This window comes from Helicoverpa armigera, chromosome 18 (genome assembly GCF_030705265.1).
Source record: "Helicoverpa armigera isolate CAAS_96S chromosome 18, ASM3070526v1, whole genome shotgun sequence".
NCBI classification, from domain to species: Eukaryota; Metazoa; Arthropoda; class Insecta; order Lepidoptera; family Noctuidae; genus Helicoverpa; species Helicoverpa armigera.
In genome coordinates, this window is record NC_087137.1 from 9,854,201 (window position 1) to 9,874,074 (window position 19,874).

Genomic DNA, 19,874 nt, shown 5'->3' on the forward strand with positions numbered 1-19,874 from the left:
TCGATTCAGTAGTTTTAGTTTCAGAAGCTTTACAAACAAACAAACAAAACATATCATAAGGACATTATTTATTTCTTTCAACATTGGTAACATATTATTTAATTAAATGGCAGTAAAAATAATATTTTGAAGACCAATGTAGATCCAACTTGTTCGAGTTTCATAAAAATCAAGTGCTACGTAGTAACATTTTTGGCGTAACAAATTAATGTTAATAAATTCATGTAATCCATTACATAACAAACGCTTAATTACAATTTAACATAATACATTCATTAAACGGTCCAATTGTACAAACAAGCGCTGCAAATCTGGCGAAAATCTAAATGTATGCGCGAGCGCAGCTAGAGTTTGTAATGGCGTCAAATTATGGTGATGTTCACACATTGTTAAATTATAATGCGTACATCTATTGTTTAGCGAGTAAGGGAAGTGGGCGATTTGTAGAATTTACGTGATTCATAGATTGGGTATTTTATAGTAAGTACTTTTAATACCTACAATATACGTGCAGTGGGGAAAATTAATTTTATCGCCTATGGGGATCTGTCTGTCATTTACGATCGCCACACACACGACTAGTAAAACCCAGAATAATAATGTTTTGTTCAAGTCAAAAACCTGTCTTATTTCAAACTATGCGTTGAATCCGGATCTTCTCAATAACATAACAGTAAATATTGCATGGCACCTTCTTCTTTTTGAAGCCTTTTAAAAATAACCAAAATAAACACCACTGATAACACACATAAAAATTCTAAAACCTTGAAACAGCCCATATGTACCTACTTCAATAATATTATTTGCATGTACCAAGAGTGTGTACATCGAATTTTAATTTGCATCCTTGTACGTTGCCAAAAATTTCCCTTGGTGAGCTGATAAGAGCATAAATCATTTGAGGGTTTTTCCTCAATTTGGTGCAATTAATTTCGCATGCAGGTCTGGCCGTCAAAGAAAATTTATGTCAAGAGATATGGACGAGAACTGAAAACAAATTATATCTTGTGGCAAGGGATCATCAACTGATCAGACTTTTCCAAACTTATTTTGGGGTCGGTTTCCAGTGTAACTGGTGTAGGTACTTGGGCAATCCTTACTTTAAGACTGGACCGTAAGGACTACCAATGACGTTCAAATGACCTTTTTTGTCTAGCCCTACCCTAACTAGTGTGGGCCGAGCCTAATGGCTAAGCTTCGTGACAAAAAGAAATAAAAAGAGGATCCAGGTCAATCATATTTGGAACGACTGAATGGCACAACAAGTATATTACAGAAATACGTAATCTATACTTCTGTACTAATATAACAAAGAGGAAACATTTTTTGTTCCACCCGTAGAGCTCCGAAACTAGCGAACTGATGTTTTTTTTTTCACTGGCGGAAAGCTACACCATTCCCGAGTAACATAGCCTATATTTTATCCATGTACGGGAAGTATCCCCTAGACCATGGACCTTATCACTGCGAGGAACAGCTGATCAATAAAGTACCATCATGGAAAGTTCTAGAATACCTACCCCTTTGCTGTTGTTATCCTGAGGCAGCGCCTTCATGAGGTAGTTGCGCTCAGTCTCCGATATGCGAGGGTGTTGACCTGGCGTATCGTACACCACTGCGAACCATGCTACCGACCACATCACGCCGATTATACCTGAGGAAAATGGGAGGTTAGGTAAGATATTCATTGATGTGATTTTGGTAACGTTGAAGGCTGGTTTAACTGCGGAGGTTTAGTAATTACACAGAAACATCAAATTATCTTTCCTATATTTAATTCTAAACTTACAGAGAGCTCAGAAAAGTTTACTGAAAAGCGAAACGCCATTAAGTTTGATGTATGCCATCACAATCATAGAAACTTTCCAAATACTTTGACTATGCTTATCAATTTGATAAAATGTGAAAGTAGGTACTTCTGTCTATCTTTTCAGGTACTGATTTAGTTTTAGTTTTTGATTTTTATTGTAAATATGTATTGTAAATTGTATGTAAATAATATCAAAATAAATTTATTTAGGTACTGATTAAGTTAAAATTATCTGATCTGAAGTACACTTAAAGGGCCATAACACTTATGAACCTGACAATCATTTTATAAGCCTCTCCAAGGACCTACCTAGCATGAAATGTTGGAATAATGCCTTTTTCCACGACTTTACCAACAATATAGTTCAGATTATTGCAAATTCTTAGTATTCCTAAATTGTACACTCCTCAGACAAAATTGCAGCTATAGCAACTTCAGTCATAACAATTTCCCAAACATTGCAAAACCTTAACGCCTTTTGATATCTGAAGGAGCTTTCCCTAACATCTTTTGAAAACAGTTACTACCAACGTTAGTGCTACTAACGAGAGCATTTAGCTATCAGGACTGGAAAGTCTGATATTAACAATATTATCATTGATAATAGAATAGATATGAGGTTCTTTAGTAGGTACTTGTGTGATGATTTTAATGTATTTATAAATCTGGTGATATCTGAAGTAGCTCTTACTGTGTCCGGTAGACATTCTAGTGACCAGTTTAATATTCTGTCTACAATCTTTCATGGAAATAAGTTAGACACTAAAACCTGACAACTTAGTTATTTTTTCTTTAAAAGTATTTCTTTCAAACATAATATGTAGAAAATAGCCTCTCTTTGGCTTGGCCGAAGCCAAAACGCTGAAGCCCTTTTAAGACATCTTTAATGGAGTGATGACATAAAATCGGCAATTATTCCTATCTACATAAAAAGGTACTAATATATTATCACTATAAAAAGTTACATTGTAATGCATATTAAAATAATAAATGCTACATTACCAGTGAAGTAGAAGGCTGACTCCCAGCCGAAGTGGGCGATCAGGAAGCCACAAATTGGCATCGTCATCGCCGCGCCCAACGATGATGCTGCAAATATAATATCAAGTTATAAAGAGCAATAACTTTAATTCACACATTCACGATCTTAATGAGACCCCTAAGAATCAACCTGAAGAAATCAGAACGCTGAAATTCCTTAGATTTTGCACATGATACATTTTTGCTACTGACTTAGTCAATCCGCCTTGAGCAAGCGTGGTGATTAACGCACCATTCCTTCTCTGGTATGAGAAGAGGCCTGTGCCCTGCAGTGGGACAATAAGGATCTACTTTTTCGTTATTCCGGGACTCCATAAATCTTATGTTCGGTTAAGTCATGAAGAGGAAAGTAAAGTCAGGAATATTGTTCCCTTCATGTTAGGGACATAAAACAATCTACAAACCGTTCTCTAAGTGAAATGCAGTTCTTATAGGTATATCAAGTAGATACAAGGATTAACTTCGACCTAGATCGATAACGTTAAGCTTATTTACCGAGTGTGAATTTCCCTAGGCTTTAATCTAAGTGCGCGAACAATAAGATAAAGTCTAGCTTGCTTTATAGGATTTACAGTTTCTACCTATTGGCAGTCATTCAGGAATATTTTGCACTAATGGGAGTAAACATAGATACTAATATGTAGGGATGTATGAGGATAGAATTAATATGAAAAACTATCGAAAGGATTTTAGTGAAAACTTGACATAAATATAGGTAATAGAATGGAATGTCATTAGGCTGAAACATACTACCCGCGGGGAAACATGGAGTCATAATAATCTTAGACATTTTAGCAATAGAAATGTAAGTAAATTGACGCCTGTAGCCATGGTAATAAACTAGCGAGTTACTAACTAGGCATATACCACCGTTATAGGCAATGGATTAACCGTTAATTTGCTAACACAATATTGTAATTACGGTCTAAAGGCGTAAACAGTCGTAAGTTCAATTAAATAGGATTATCTTCGAGTAAAGTCAATGTTAGAGCGCGCACACAGTACAAACTTTTAGTCGGCCGACTGGCAGCCCGTTGGTAGTTTTTTTTTTTTTAAGTTTTGAGTTTAATCAAAGTTTTTATACTGTCTGATACCGGACAAATATCTGATCGTTATTATGTGTACTTTCATTCATCCTCATACTGATTTATGAGCCGAAATGAACTATCGGCCGACTAAAAGTTTGTAGTGTGTGCGCTCTAATTAGGATTATCTACGAGTAAAGTCAGTGTTAATTGTAGCTATAAACTTAGTGGTAATTCTTAGGTTTAAGTGCGGTTTATCGGCTTATGCTGTTAAACATTTTCACACGTTTTCACGCGTAAAATACACTACAATATGTGTTCGTAATCGATAGTTAAATAAACAGAAACTTATTTTGAATACAAATTTACTGAATATAATTTATAAATATTGATGGAAAGCATCGCAGGCGGGGACCAACAGAGGCTTATTTATAGTCATTTCGGTTGTGCACCATTTAGCAGAATTTTCGTTGGTGGCGGTCAAGGTGGTCCCCGCCTGCGATGCTTTCCATCAATATTTATAAATTATATTCAGTAAATTTGTATTCAAAATAAGTTTCTGTTTATTTAACTATCGATTACGAACACATATTGTAGTGTATTTTAATATAGGTATTGTTTAAACGGTATTACATAATTAGTTTTTAGCATTTGATTGATCAATATTATTGTGGGGCTTGTTTTACTCTTTTTTTAGTGTGCAGTCGGGTATTTTGTTTTTTTAATAATAATTCTTTTATTTATAACTTTTTAGCTGTTTTTATTTAACGAAAATGTTGTAGATGTAGAAGACTATGTAATATGTATATGTAAGTACCATTTTAAATTATTTCGACGACATTTGGCTTTAGTTTCGCGTCAGACGACGAAGTATCGAAAAAATCGCTATTTAGAGACGACCGTCAACGACGTGTGCCCTTATGCGTGTGCCCGCATTCGGGCTGTATACTCGAGCATATCCCCCTCCGCACCGCGCCGCGCGCCGCATGCCAGGCCACGCCCTATCTTTTTGCTTGCTAACGCATGAGTTGCTTTGCGTTGACGCAGAATTAACATGTTCCCGTGGGAATTTTGAGAAAAAACGTATCCTATATTAATTACTCCCGTGATTGAAATGAATCTAATGATACCGCATACATATTTTTTTAAAGGGAAATTTAGAAAAAATATCCCGTGGGACTTTTAGGATAAAATGTATCCTATGACACTCCCGTAATCAAGACAAATCTAACGATACCTCATACATCAAAATCCATCAAGCCGTTTAGGCTACAGGAGGTCACAAAGGAACAGACATACATACATACTTACATACACTCGAAAAACATTACCCTCCTTCTTTGGCAGTCGGGTAAAAATGTCTAAGTACTTCTCATGAATACGCAGCAAACTTCTGCATCAGAATCTGTTAATATTGCTTTAACTACAGTTAGCTGCACATGACGGTAATTTCGTACTCAAAGCGTCATAAAGTAGTTACAACAGCTATCTTTATTTCTGTTAAGTTACTATATGCTTCATAACAGAAACAACGCCTATTTTATACAGCAGCTGAATAACTGTCAAGGTGTAGTGTGTAATACAACTAAAAGAAAACAGAATACAGCTTATCCAGTATCATGCTTGATAATGGAATTTTATACCAATGTTATACAAAAGATTACACGAACTCTTGAGTAGCAGGTCTTTTTATGACGATTATTCAATTTGAAGAAATAAAATCCGCAAATTACTAAACTAATTCAGCTGATAGCATTATTATAGCAAGAAATAACTTTAATACATAATTTGGTAATACACTCAGCTTATATTCATATATAATAAAGCTTAACCCTGCATAGAGTTAAATTCTTGGCCAGTTATCTGACTTGTGTGCTGCCTGGGCTGTTACACAATATCTAATTTCTTTCTAAAAATTGAGTAACACAGATTAAAAAAAATGTCTGCGTTTAGAGTTACGAATCATGAACTTGGCAATGGTCCCAAGTAGGTCAGGCCGCGTTGCCAACCGCGCCTCTAATATATGACGTATAACATTGTAAGTGCACTTACGACTTTATTCCATCGATTGGTATTATTAAAGTAATCGTTTTACCGCGACTTTACCCGAGGCATTACCCGTGTCTCGTGAGAACCTCTCCACGAACCCGGATAAAAAGTACGCTATAGCCTTCCTCGATTAATGGGCTATCTATAACTGAATTTTTCAACCTAGTAGTAGTAGTGGAGGCCTAGTAGTTCCTGAGATTCCTATCTTTACATACTTGATTGAACAAACAAACTCCAGTTCCATAATATAAGTCTAGATTGGCATGTAGCCTACATCCTTCCTCGATTAATGGACTATCTAACACTGAACTTTTAAATCAGCCCAATAGTTCCTGAGATTCCTACCTGTACATGATGGACAAACCAACTCTTCAGCTCTATAGTATTAGCATTATTTAATAACACATCATTGAATGGTTAATCGAAAAGGTTAATCTGCACTTGTTAATCCAGGGTTAAATGACCATGACCATCCTCTATAAATGTATCGGAAAGCATAACGATTTATCTCGATTTTCTTGCGTAGGCCGAAGCTTGAAAGTTTCAATGTCTAATATTAGAATACCTGATAGTCTGGAACGATCTGGAAGGGATCGCGGTAATATCTGATCGTCAGCTGTTTATGCTGGTATTCTAGAACGATATCGATTTGTGGATACCTAAGCGTTACTATTTGAGGTATCAGATGGTTTCAAATCGATGGTCGTTCAGAATGCTTGTTTGTTCCATTGTCTATGTACTATAACATAATAAAGACAAAACATTTTTGCGTTTGTTTGTACTCTAAAGGGTCCGAAGGTACAGAACCGATTTTAAAATTTCTTGCACTGTTAAAAAGCTACACTCTTCCCGAGTAACATAGGCTATATTTTATCCCGGTAAGGGCAGGCGTTCTCACTGGGCAGGGGTGAAACCGCGGGAAAGCAGATCATATGTTTTTATCAAACCTATTAAGAGTCTAGATAGCTGGTGATGTCAACTGACAGACTCCAACAAATTAGACAAATGACAGGCGAATGAGATAATGTTTTGTTTTGTCCAAGTAATGAATCTGATGAAGAACATTATATTTATGGTATGGCCATGCTAATTGACCTCACTTGAGCTTAGAATAAAGAGGGGCTTGTTTTCTTAGCTTGTGTTTAGAGGTATGATGTGTGTGTATACATAGAAAGATACTAAGATAAATGAAATAGCAGGAAGTGGTTTTTTACTATTGCAAATCTAAAAGTAAACTTAGGGAGCATAAATTCTTCAAATACTTGGTCGTTGTTATGTGTGCACTACCGTACATCTTCGTACTTATCAAGCGCCCGATCAAACTATCGTCCGACTAGAAAATGTGCGGCTTAAACTTTTTAGGCTTATTTTAATCAAGATATAAACGTCCGTTTGTCATAAAACAACTGTTTAGTTTGAAAATTGAATGTCAAAATTCTCAGAAAAAAGTTGTATTAAGAAAGCTGACGTTTATGTGTATGTAATTGGATCTTAAACAAATAACTTTGTTTGTGCAAAATTAAGACGTCACGCCAAAATTTTTAGACCTAAGTGTGAACATAAAAACAGTACCTACCTACCATGACGTTTCTTCTTACGTAAGACGCTAAATAATTTATGAACATTATTGTAGAAACAATAAATAAACTATTGCTTAGTAACTAGACAGTGGACGGTGGACGGTAGGAAAGTTCCTAGCGTATAAGAGGTCAACGCATCGCTGACGTATGTGCCTGATCTAGTTTAAAGTGTAGGGTTCAATTGTTGTGTCTGGTAGTTTCTTTTACAAAATTTTGAGTTTTGTACCAAAATGGTATTTAGTTTTAGAACTATCCAGATTTTTTTTTTTCGAAAAATTGAGATTAGCTTTCCTCTGAATGTAGGCTGTGATCTTCTGATGTCTTTGTGAACCGGCTTAAAAAAAGAGGTTTTCAATTTGACTTGAACGTATGTATGTTTGAGTGCTGTTTGATTTATATGTACGATAAACTGCATATCAGTGGTAACTGTCATGCACCTTAACTCAAGTACGATTTTCCGATAAAACTGTTACCACTACACCACTATGATATAGTTTTCAGCAAATGTTGTTAGACTTAGGAGAACTTTTTGGGTACAATATTCAAGTTTCATTGCTTAAATGCAGGGAAGTATTAATTACTTTCAAGCGACGCTAACATTTCTGTTACTTCTAACGATAAGTTAATGATGAATTTTACAGTTTCAAAATTCAATATTTCAGCGATAAACGGAGATATCTAGAAAGTTCTATGGGCACCAATAAACCGAATAGGTTTCATACAATTTCGCCACCGCGATAAAACGAAAACCACTTACATAGTCATAGTGGTTTGAGTGTCCATAAAATAATAGGAGTATAACTATTGGTTGAACATAGCCTAACATCGTCATATAATACATATTTACTGTCGGTGATTCACTTGTCATGAAATTGATTTTGTATAGTTACGCACTTACTGTTGTGTAATGATTAACCTAGCCTACGTCGTAGGTATGTATTTTAAGGTTTTTTAAGATTCCATGACACACCGGCAAAACACCAAATTGTTTTTCGAAATTCTTCTCATCATCTACCTGGCCTTTTTAAAACTATGTTGGGGTCGGCTTACATTCTAACCGGATGCAGCGAGTGTTTTACAAGGAGCGACTGTCCTCTTCAACCCAGTTACCCGGGCAACCAGATGCCAAATTCTATTCATCATCTCCATCTCCCGAGTCTTTTCCCAGCCATGCTGGGGTCGGCTTCCAGTCTAACCAGATGCAGCTCAGTACCAGTGTTTTACATGGAACGACAGTCTATCTGCTATAGGAACCTAGTTTCCTATAGCAACACTAGCTGTTTTGAATATCGAAAGTTCAAGGCACATGGTAAGTAATTATTCGCCAACGATATGGTTTTCCTCCGAAATACCTAGACCCAGTTGATAAAGGACGTTTCGAAGGGCGATGTATCGTGACTAGATTGGAAAATTGACAAGTGTAAGACGAATTGTATGCTAGAGGTTCCGTATCGCAAAATTTTTGTTCTTTGTAAAAAGAAGTCTGATATCGCAGTCTGTGAATTAGTGATGGTGACTTGTTTTTTATTAGAATTTACTTAATAGTAAAGGGGTGGATGTAAATAGGGAAAGCTTAGGTTATATCTACTTATGTGAAATCTATAACCGAGCCAGGCTGTGCTGTATCGCTAGTTTTATGGGAAATTACAGTTAGCAAATGATAACTGTTCTGCATAAAACTATTGGTTATGTGCACATTGTTTCTGCTCTCTGAATAATATGTATACGGAACCCTGAAGTAAAGATATGAACGGATACGGACCAGATACCACAAAAGGTTATTGATCAATGCAACAATTAAGCCGCAAATCGGATTCTTGGAAGTACTTGGGCTTGTTTTGGAAAAAATCTATGACGTCATAAAGCAAAAAAATAAACGTGATTTAATGTGTTATTGACAGCGTTTAAAATGAGCTGAAAAACAGGAAAAGAGAGAAGAAAACTATAGTATCACTGGCAATGCAATGAGGTTATGGTTTTAGAACTTTCGCGAAATCTAGATAATACCCATAACTTGAGGCATTATTATCAATTTCTATAGCTAAGTAAACTACTACCTATCGATAAGACTAACATTAAGTACAATACCAGCAAGTAAAACTGTAAAATCCCACATTGAACCTACTGCAAAAATAATTAGAATAGGATTTTTTGCAAAATGACCTCTAAAGGACGGATTTAAGGTCCATCGTTACTGCATTTGTTGGTGGTTGAACTTATGGCCCGGTATTGAACAATGCACGTAGTGGACCGATTCCATTTCATTCATTAATCAGTTACTAATGAGGGTCACCATACTTTCTTGCGAGAAATAATAGATATTTTTTTTAATAAAAATTATAAATCCGACTCCAAAACCTACTCATACGTGAAACAAATACTATCCTAAAAACCGCACCAAACTTGGATAGCTAACAGTGACATAATCGCACACAAATATGCAGGTGAAACTGAGAACTTCCTTTTTAAAGTCTGTAAAAAAAATAAACTAAAAATAAAAATTCAACTTTTCAGTGATATTCTAAGCTAACTTGCGAGAACGTTCTTAAAAAAGTTACCTGCCTCATTTCTTTTTTTAAACTTCCAATGAATGGAAGCCGAAATAGTATCCGTCTAAAATTAGATTCGCAAAGTGTGTCGCGAGTTATTTTCACTTTTATTTTACAGTTACGCACTAAGCGTTTTTATTCGTACTGTTAGAAAAAGTCGTGTGACCATCTCTTCAAGTTGTGCTCGGACAAGTTTTTTTTTTTTTGTCAACCTTTTTTATATATGCTAGTAGGTATGTAAATATAGATTTAATTTACGTTAAAATAATGCTTATTTAAGAAACTTAATTTCTGCATGTAACTGTTTTTTTGCTCCTAAGAAACAAAAATAAAAAATCTTATCTCACTTGAACATTTTCTGATTAAATTCCTCAGTAATCAATAACATAGACATAAATTGCGTTTCAACCTCTGCCCTGAACCATTTACAATTCTCCATATTAATGCAAACTATATTTTTGATTGCATTACTCCATTCATGCGTAATAGCTATCGCTGATAATCAAGTTAAAGGAAGCTCTTGTGAAATCAAGTAAACAAGATAACATATTATAGTAACCGACAGTTATTTGATTTATCTTTAAAGATACGATACGACCCATATTTTAGATGTACGTCGTTTGCAATGTAAAGTCTAATAACTTTAATGACGTCATGAATATTCAGTGTATTTGTTATGGACCATGTGATTAATTCGGGCATTATTTATAATGCCCGAGCATTATGAATAATGTCTAGCTTTATCGGGCCACATGATTAATAACTATCTTAACTTCATTATTTATCACTTGGCACGGGCATTATTATATTGCTACATGATAGTTGGGCAATTTGATAATAAAGCTATATTTTATGCGGTGCGAGGGTGGCAGTTGTTCTAATAAATAAATCCTGTTACTTGCTACATATTTTATGATTATTGTTTTAAATTATATGTTCTATTTTAATGGGAAATTATAAGTCTAGCCAGAAAATTATTTATTGGACAATTGTCATCTAATTTACTAACTCGGCCTCGTTTAATTTTGATTCAAAACATTGTATTAAAAACTGAACTTAGTGACGAAAACGAATCGCTGCAAAACCGACTCCACGTAGTCTTGTCTGCCCTACCCCTAGAGTGCAATTCAAAACCGCGTAGGCGCGGAGGGGCGAGGCGGCCTGCGAGCTGAGGCGCAGGTAGTTGAAGCGCTCGCCGCCGCGGCTGAGGTTGGCCGGCCGAGCCGGCCAGCAAGCCGAAGCTGTGGCGGTGAGCGTGAAAACTATCTGCGACGATAAGCTCGCATGGGACCGCCGGAGCCCCGCAGCGCCGGAGCCGTGACAGAAGCCATGCTTGCTGCATGTTGCATGCTTACTTCTATGCTCTGTCAATTGATATGGGATGTGTGAATATGTTTGTATTACTTTGCCCAAAAGGTCACGGGCAATATGTATAGTGCCCGGTCAATTTGATTGTTTGAATAATTATTATCAAATTGCACTCTCATATTGGGCATTATTCACAATGACCGGGCATTATGTATACTGCCCAATTTATCACTTGGTCCATAACATATTGATTGATGAATTAATAAAAACGACAAATGTTCCTTGTAAATATGCATCTAATATTCAAAGTAAAATATAAATCTGCAGCTATCATTTGAATATCTTTGGCGGTTGTAGTCAGAAGCCGACCAGTCGGACACCAGTCTTACCAAAGGGTATAAGGTTGCCTGGATAACTGGGTTAAGGAGGTCAGATAGGCAGTCGCTCCTTGTAAAACACTGGACTTAACTAGAAGCCGACCCTAACATAGTTGGGAAAAGGCTAGGCAGATGATGACTTATTTATATTCAAAGTAGAAAGGAAACAGTTAGGCATAGTTTCTAAGACAGGTATTAAAATAAATATATCCTCTCAAGCACTAATGTTCACAATAAACAGTTTATTACTGTTAATGTTACGTTGTCTCTATGTTCCGCGTAACGATTCTGTGATTATTTTATTTATACTCACACAAGGAAATGCATTAACTACATATATTATATTGTTACCAAGGTTACGCTAACCATGAATAAATTAACAGATAAAAATAATTGCGGTTTTGATCAGAATCTAAGTCACGCTGGTACAATTTTAGTATTTCTGCAAAATATTAAATTAATTCAAAAAATGTTACATTACAAAGGATTTATTCATAATTTTTCCCACATTAAATCTTACAGATAAATCTCAGTATGAATAATGAGCGTTAGGAACGGATATGTGGGTACGGCTCATCAAAGGACAATGTCATCTTAATTGGATTCTAGAATAGACTGCGCCGCACATTCCTAACCTTGCCTACAATCATAGTCGCCATAACCACCACGTGACCACACGTCCCGTACTAAAATAATACTAAGCCGCGACGCGCTTCTCAGAACTGGTTAACTGCAGCATGGCAACGGTTGCGCAAGGTTAAATCGCGCGGTCAGCATATAACGACCAATCAGAAGCCGCCAATGCTCTGACGTCAGCGACCACGCCTGCGCGCGCCTCCGAGCCGCCATATTGTCGCTTTCAAATACACGCATCACTGCAAAATGTTTGCGCAGCGACACGGAGCGATAACAATTCGAGCCCTCTTTACGTGTATGATATTGTGTGTAATTTGTGACATCGATATCTTGCAAGCGTCAGATGACGGAGGAAAACGGAGGCCGGTCAAGGCAGACTAGTAGCTCGATGTAACACACATTTATGGCGCCCTCTGAACTCCACAATTTGCGAATGTCATCCATTTGAATTGTTTGTATGATTGCAACTGGCGCTAATTGTATCTTATTTATGAGTCCATTACTCACGCAAGACGTTTAAACCAATTATAGTTTCTTGGAGCTTGTCACTGCTATTATTGAACATATTTAATTTATTTACTCATTGTAAGACACTTACCCATCATGTTAGACATGAATTTTGATCTGTCCATTGGTGGAATCCATTTGGATGCCATAGGGAGGATAGCTGGCCATGTTGCTCCTAGGAGGAATCCTAGCAAGACTCTAACGGCTACTATCCATCCGAAGCCGATGGCTGCGGAGCCAGGAGTGAGGAGGGTAAGGATACTGGCTAGCAGAGTACTGTAGCCGAACACCCGCCTGGCAACCAAACAAAAAAAAACTGTTAAGACAGCTGATATATCATTACAAGCTGAAACATGAAGACTCATCAATATTTTAAATTCAAATAACAATAATTATACATTCAATGCTTTTATGGCGACAATAAAAACTGCGTGTCGACATGACAGGCAATTCAATACGAGGCACGTCAAAAATCCGCCGCCCGCATCGACGTCTCAAAAACTGACACGCAAACATTTCACGAATGAACACACAATACTCAGTTACACGATAACGTACATAAATCGCGGCGCATGCCCGCATGCGTTCGAGTACGTTCCGCGTGAATCATTTCCTGTCATCTCCTTTTTTCAGCCATTGTGTGCTACCAGCAATTCTCTAACTTCTTTATTTTTTCTCATTCAAGGTAATTTTCAGAATTGAAAGTCTCACAAATTCGTAAACAAAACAACTGCAACGTTGGGATAACGACTCCAATCAAAATAAAATAGCCAAAAAACTTGTTAAACTTGATTTCAGCGTCCTCAATATCGTGTTATTCACACAATTAGTCACAAACCGGTTGCGTACGCCTGATAGAGCCGACGAGCGCAGGCGCACCGGTGGAATTAATTCAATAAGCAATATTCTTAATTGCATCAGTTGGTAATAATCCTGTTTTCTTTGCCAAAGCACAAAACGCGTTGAGGATTTTAAGCGCATCGAAAAGGGGACACTGTTTCCACCAATTACTGGTACAAAGTATACTGAACGTCATTGAGAAATCATTGCTGACTGACATAATAACTAAATTGTTGGTAATGTAATGGCTTCGTGTCCAGTTTCTATTATGAGTGATTACCATAGTTCAAACCAGCAAGGACCAAAAGTTTCAGGCCAATCAACTTCGTTGACTCCTCCTGACCCTTTTATTGAAAGCTTCTAGAAAGTTCGACGCTAATTTATTCGGACGCACAAATTACAGAGATGCGTACATTCGTAATTTAAAATGAAATAACACCTTTTGCACCGTTCGTTTGATTGCATCGGGAAATAAAAGAATTATTATTAAAAAAACAAAATACCCGACTGCACACTAAAAAAAGAGTAAAACAAGCCCCACAATAATATTGATCAATACAACTTTACTGAATATAATTTATAAATATTGATGGAAAGCATCGCAGGCGGGGACCAACAGAGGCTCATTTATAGTCATTTGGGTTGTGCACCATTTAGCAGAATTTTCGTTGGTGGCGGTCAAGGTGGTCCCCGCCTGCGATGCTTTCCATCAATATTTATAAATTATATTCAGTAAAGTTGTATTGATCAATATTATTGTGGGGCTTGTTTTCTTTTTAGTGTGCAGTCGGGTATTTTGTTTTTAATAATAATTCTTTTATTTATAACTTTTTAGCTGTTTTTATTTAACGGAAATGTTGTAGATGTAGAAGACTATGTATATGTAAGTACCATTTTAAATTATTTCGACGACATTTGGCTTTAGATTACGAGTGATGTTACTCCGCAACATAAATTTACCGCCAATGCGACGTTCAAGACGATCAAGACGACGTTCATGCATTTGATCAAGACGACGTGATTGTATCGCCAAAAGAATCGCTTTTTGCTTGCTAACGCATGAGTTGCTTTGCGTTGACGCAGAATTAACATGTTCCCGTGGGAATTTTGAGAAAAAACGTATCCTATATTAATTACTCCCGTGATTGAAATGAATCTAATGATACCGCATACATATTTTTTAAAGGAAATTTAGAAAAATATCCCGTGGGACTTTAGGATAAAATGTATCCTATGACACTCCCGTAATCAAGACAAATCTAACGATACCTCATACTTCAAAATCCATCAAGCCGTTTAGGCTACAGGAGGTCACAAAGGAACAGACATACATACATACTTACATACTTACATACACTCGAAAAACATTACCCTCCTTCTTTGGCAGTCGGGTAAAAAGACTATCATCGAATGTAAATTATTGAGCCAAATAAAATTTCGGAACCGGTCTTCCCCAAGGAGAATTGCTTGGTCAACAATATTTCAAATACGAGCTGCAAAAATGAATGATGATAATCTTCTTAGTGCAACGTACGGTCGCCGCCCTCTGCAATGCGAGACTTTTTTTTTTCTACGTCCCCCGCGACAGTATACATGGTGTTGCCAACAATGAATGGCATAGTATTGCAAAAAAAAGATTGTTTACCATTCAGAGGCCAAGTTTTTGTTGGGAACTGATACAAAAGCATCTATTATTTGTAAATTGGACGGCATTCTGCCGGGAATGAGCTTGGGATTGGCTGCGAAGATGCAGTTACCATTGCCAAATGCTTATTATAATTCAGTCTGGAATACAAACAGTCGCCATGTTGCATGAAAAACGTGTCTTTCTCACGAGACCGTTATTTTTAGGACTAGACGTAATAAAATAGTGATTAGCACGTGTTGTTAAAGTTTTATCGACTTTTCATGGTCCTAGGGCTATATATAACTGCGATAAACTTTCAGTATATTCTGGTAGCTGATTTTAAGGGGGTAATGGTTTGGGTTCTTACCTGGCACCAATGATTTCTGCTAATCTGCCGCCTGGTAGTTCTGTGAGCACGTAACCCCAGAAGAAGCAGCCAAGCAAGTGGTTCTTTTGCTTCGTGTCCCAGTGGTAACGAGTTTGTTCAATGTGTTCTGGGTGCTAGAAGAGAAAAATTGTTAATTATATCGTTCTCTAGGGATCCTGCGGTTACACCTACTCCTACGAGGAATTGCTTCATAAATCGGCCATTAAAAGCACCTGATTTCTTTCGAAGGTTCAAGAAATCCCTAAACCAAAATGTATTCCAGACCCTGTTACGTAAAAAACAAGAGCCGCCAACGAGAGAGAAACCAGCGCCGCGACTCTGTCTCGCATAGGGTCGCTGCATATGCTGAGCGAGGGCCATTTCGCGTGATCGTGACGCACATTTTCCTTTTTCCATTCTCTTCTTTTTTTCGTTTTCATTCCTGTTTTGTTTTATTGTTGTGAGCTTTATATGTATTCGTTTTTGTGTGTGCGTCACGAACGCGAATAAACGTTTTGATTTGATTTGAAGAGAAATAGATCAGTCTGATTTATAATATTCATGAGGAGTCACTGGCATTTGTTCAAAAACTAACAATAGCATGATCCCTCTTTCTATAAATAAACTACACTACAGTTTTGAACGTGTGGTTAAAACAGAGGAAGTGACTATCAGTTTTGCGGTAAACGGGAATAACCCGTCGCCCCGACCGTTGTTTCGACTTCTTATGGCTTTAATTCCATTACCGAACAATAAAACGCTATAACTAAAAAGAAATAAAAAGCAAAGACTGTAATCAAAAACCCATGTCATTGTTTTCTGAGAAACTCACGGATGTGAGATAATCGACCACGAGTAAGTTGAGTATCAATTTAATTGTCTAATCATGGTTTTATTGCACTGATAGATAGACATCTCACGAATATTTATGGAATAACCAATGTTTCTTCTGCGAAAAACAAAATTGGTGGAACACGTCTTTTGTTTAGGTCTCATCACTGAGTGCCAAGTCAATTAAAAATAAATCCTAATTATACATCAAAAACTACTCTGACAGTCAAGATTTTATGGATATGGAGTTCAATATAACCTTGAGGATATTAGTGTGAGACACCATCAAATATTATGGACCACAGATACCATAGCGGGTACGCGAAGGAGCAACCGCAAAACGCGTACAAAACCACTGGAGCCAGCTTGTATCAGTCTAAAGTTGTAAATCTCACCTCAGTGACATTATGAGGTCCGTGGGTGATGTTCATGGCAGCAGTGAGGTTGTCGTTGTCATCGTAAATCATTTCCACAATGGCAATCGTGAGGTTCACTCGGAGGGCGTAGTTCAACATGAAGCCCAGGAGGACCATTATATTCAACACTTGGACGCATGTTAGACAACCTGGAACAAAGACAGAAATTATAATATTAAAATCTTAATTTATAAACGAAAGACGTGTTTGGCAAAGCTGAAAATTAGGGGGATCTTAGACATAGGAGGCCACCATCTGACTACATTCAGCACTTATCTCGGGACTCGGGTAAAACCGCTGGCGGGAGCTAGAATTCAAATTATAGATTCAAACTTTTGACCAAGAATAAATAAAATAAAGAAATATCTTTGAGAAATGGACTTCAGTGCCTTAAAATTACAACAGACCGCGAAATTACAGTAGACAGACCTTTGATATACAGTTTGATGGCTCCATTCATATAATAACTCATAAACATAAATAAACTGCATACATGACAATTATTTCAAAATTGAAAGTTCGACTGGATCACAGAGCAGGCACTAGAATTACTTTAATACCCACTTTCTAGTACACACTGAAGGTTTTACGACGATATTAAACAAATGAATCATTACTCCTGTTATTCAGCTAATTAGCCTTTTGTAATATTATTTACTTGTTCTTGTTAATGCGGGTTAGTAAATTATGATCGGCATTTTAGTACACTTTACGTTTATATTAGTTTAATTCCATGTAGGGAAATTACACGTTTAGGTACGTAGTAATTTAAATAATTGTTAGTCAACGTCTAATATATTTTAGGTGTCTGTAAGATAGTGACTAGATCTTTATCTAAGACAGTATTAACTGCATTAACATAGTAAACCTATTTGTTATTAGCGTAGTATGAATCACTATGACTAACGCTGACCCAGTTGGGTTAAGCCACAGAATTTATGATGTTTTCGACAAAAACGGGAAAAACATTTAAATCATATTTGTATAAACTGAAATTGAACAGAACGCAAACCATTTACCTGATTTACCTAATACAATGTGTCCCGGGCATAAGTGACCGCCCGAAATTTTTTGAATATTTGTACAAAATTAAGGATAATTTCTTTTATATTTTTGAAAAAAATCATTTTAAAAAATTTATTGTCAGGCCTGTTAATAACAGGCTTTGCTCTTTTTTTACCGAGTAGGAGTCAATTTCAACTGACTGTATTTTTGCATTTGTTTGAAATAGCAGCAAACATTGTTCTGAGCTATTGTAGGAAATATCATGTAGTTTATTAATAAATTAAAAGAAAGTGATATTAAGGGGGCATTTATTGGACTTATTTTGGAAAAACTGAAAAAAAGGCGTTATTTTCTTTGAATTTTTATTTTCTTTTTTTTCTGATAATTGTTTTATTACATTTTTGTTATGTTTGATAATTTTAATTGATAAACTATGATGTCGGCTAGTCAATAAAGAAAAAAGAATTTAAAAATATGTAAAAACTTAGGAAATATCTTAAAAAAACTGCAGCACATCACAGTATTTACTAAAAATCATTAAAAAAAAACCAAATACGGTAAGTCCCAAATATAAAGGAAATTATACTTAATTTTGTACAAATATTCAAAAAATTTCAAGCGGTCACTTATCCCCGGGACACATTGTATTATTGTCGTTGTTTTTTTACGTGTAAAAACGTGTATCTCAGGACTTATCTCATTTTTTTGAAATTCATGGTTATCCTACATTTCTATGGATTATTAGAAGTTTTTCTGATTGTTTTAGCCCATTAATAATTATTACATAATTTACCAGCAGTTGAAACAAATAAAATTATGATTCATCTTATGAACTTACACGAGTTGCATTGCTTTTATGAAATATGAGTAGCATTATTCTTTAGATTTTTTCACGAAGTCAGCTACAATAAACTATGTGTCAAGCAATAAATATGATCGCTGTGGGATTAGTTATTTTTAAAACAATACATGGTTAGGTTTAGTGAGTCATTTTAGTGATATGAATAATATAAATCCTATAAGAGAATCACATGATTTTGTTAGTAGGTACAGAAATGTGGTTAACCACCGGGTTTTGTTACTAAACTTTATTTAAAATCCTACATTAAAGCATTAAACCTAGAATTTCGTCATTTGTTGCCTTTTTATTTTGGAGCCAGATTTAGGAATTACGTTTACTGTTTTTATAGGTATAGCATACATCAATTTATTTTTCAAGTTCCACAAATAATTGGCGTACTTCGAATGAAAACATTTTGCCCAATGAAGACAAAAACATTTGGGTTGTAGGTGCAACCACTTTAGCTTAGAGGTGTGCACTTTGAGGAAAATACATTAACAGAAACCCCGGGGAACAGAACCTATATTTATCCATCCAGGAAGAAGTTCCTCCGGGACACGAGTAAAACCGTGGGAAACCAGCTAGTTTTAAATAAGAATTCACGCTATTCCTGCTCACACTTTGTTTACATTCGCAAAACAACCGAACCATATGTTTCGGCCATTAATCTGCCATTGGCACGGTAAAAACCGTTAAACGGTAATCTAAATACCGAATTCGGTATATAGTCAAGGTTAATGCATCAGACCAACCCACTTGCGAACCGGTCTAAGAATTACCATACATTCATGAATATTGTCCACATTACGCAACGATAGACGAACGAATTTTAATATCTGACACAAGGACGTTATCGGTTTTTTTTTAGTTTATAATCTGTGGGCTTTATTTTAGGGATTAACGGTAGTTACCGGTTTTTTTACATTGTTTACATAATTTACCGGTTTTTTTCAATTAAAAGTTCGTTTTGCAAGATTTTAGATAAAAAGACAATAATAGACAAGATACCAGTATTTTGTTTTACTTCATGCAGTTTTTTTTTATGCAAGTCCAGCGTCATTTTAA

The 19,874-nt window shown here is 36.1% G+C and overlaps 1 protein-coding gene across 1 annotated transcript in view; it reads right to left on the reverse strand.

Annotated features, from left to right (window-relative positions):
* LOC110381430 (sialin) overlaps positions 1–19,874 on the reverse strand; it is a 52,698-nt gene that overhangs the window by 18,117 nt on the left and 14,707 nt on the right. The window contains exons 3-7 of the mRNA XM_021341770.3: positions 16,943–17,112; positions 15,717–15,850; positions 12,974–13,176; positions 2,813–2,899; positions 1,521–1,654 (exon numbers count right to left, since the gene is read on the reverse strand). Coding sequence (XP_021197445.2) covers positions 1,521–1,654; positions 2,813–2,899; positions 12,974–13,176; positions 15,717–15,850; positions 16,943–17,112 — 728 coding nt within the window. The remainder of the gene's footprint in view (positions 1–1,520; positions 1,655–2,812; positions 2,900–12,973; positions 13,177–15,716; positions 15,851–16,942; positions 17,113–19,874) is intronic.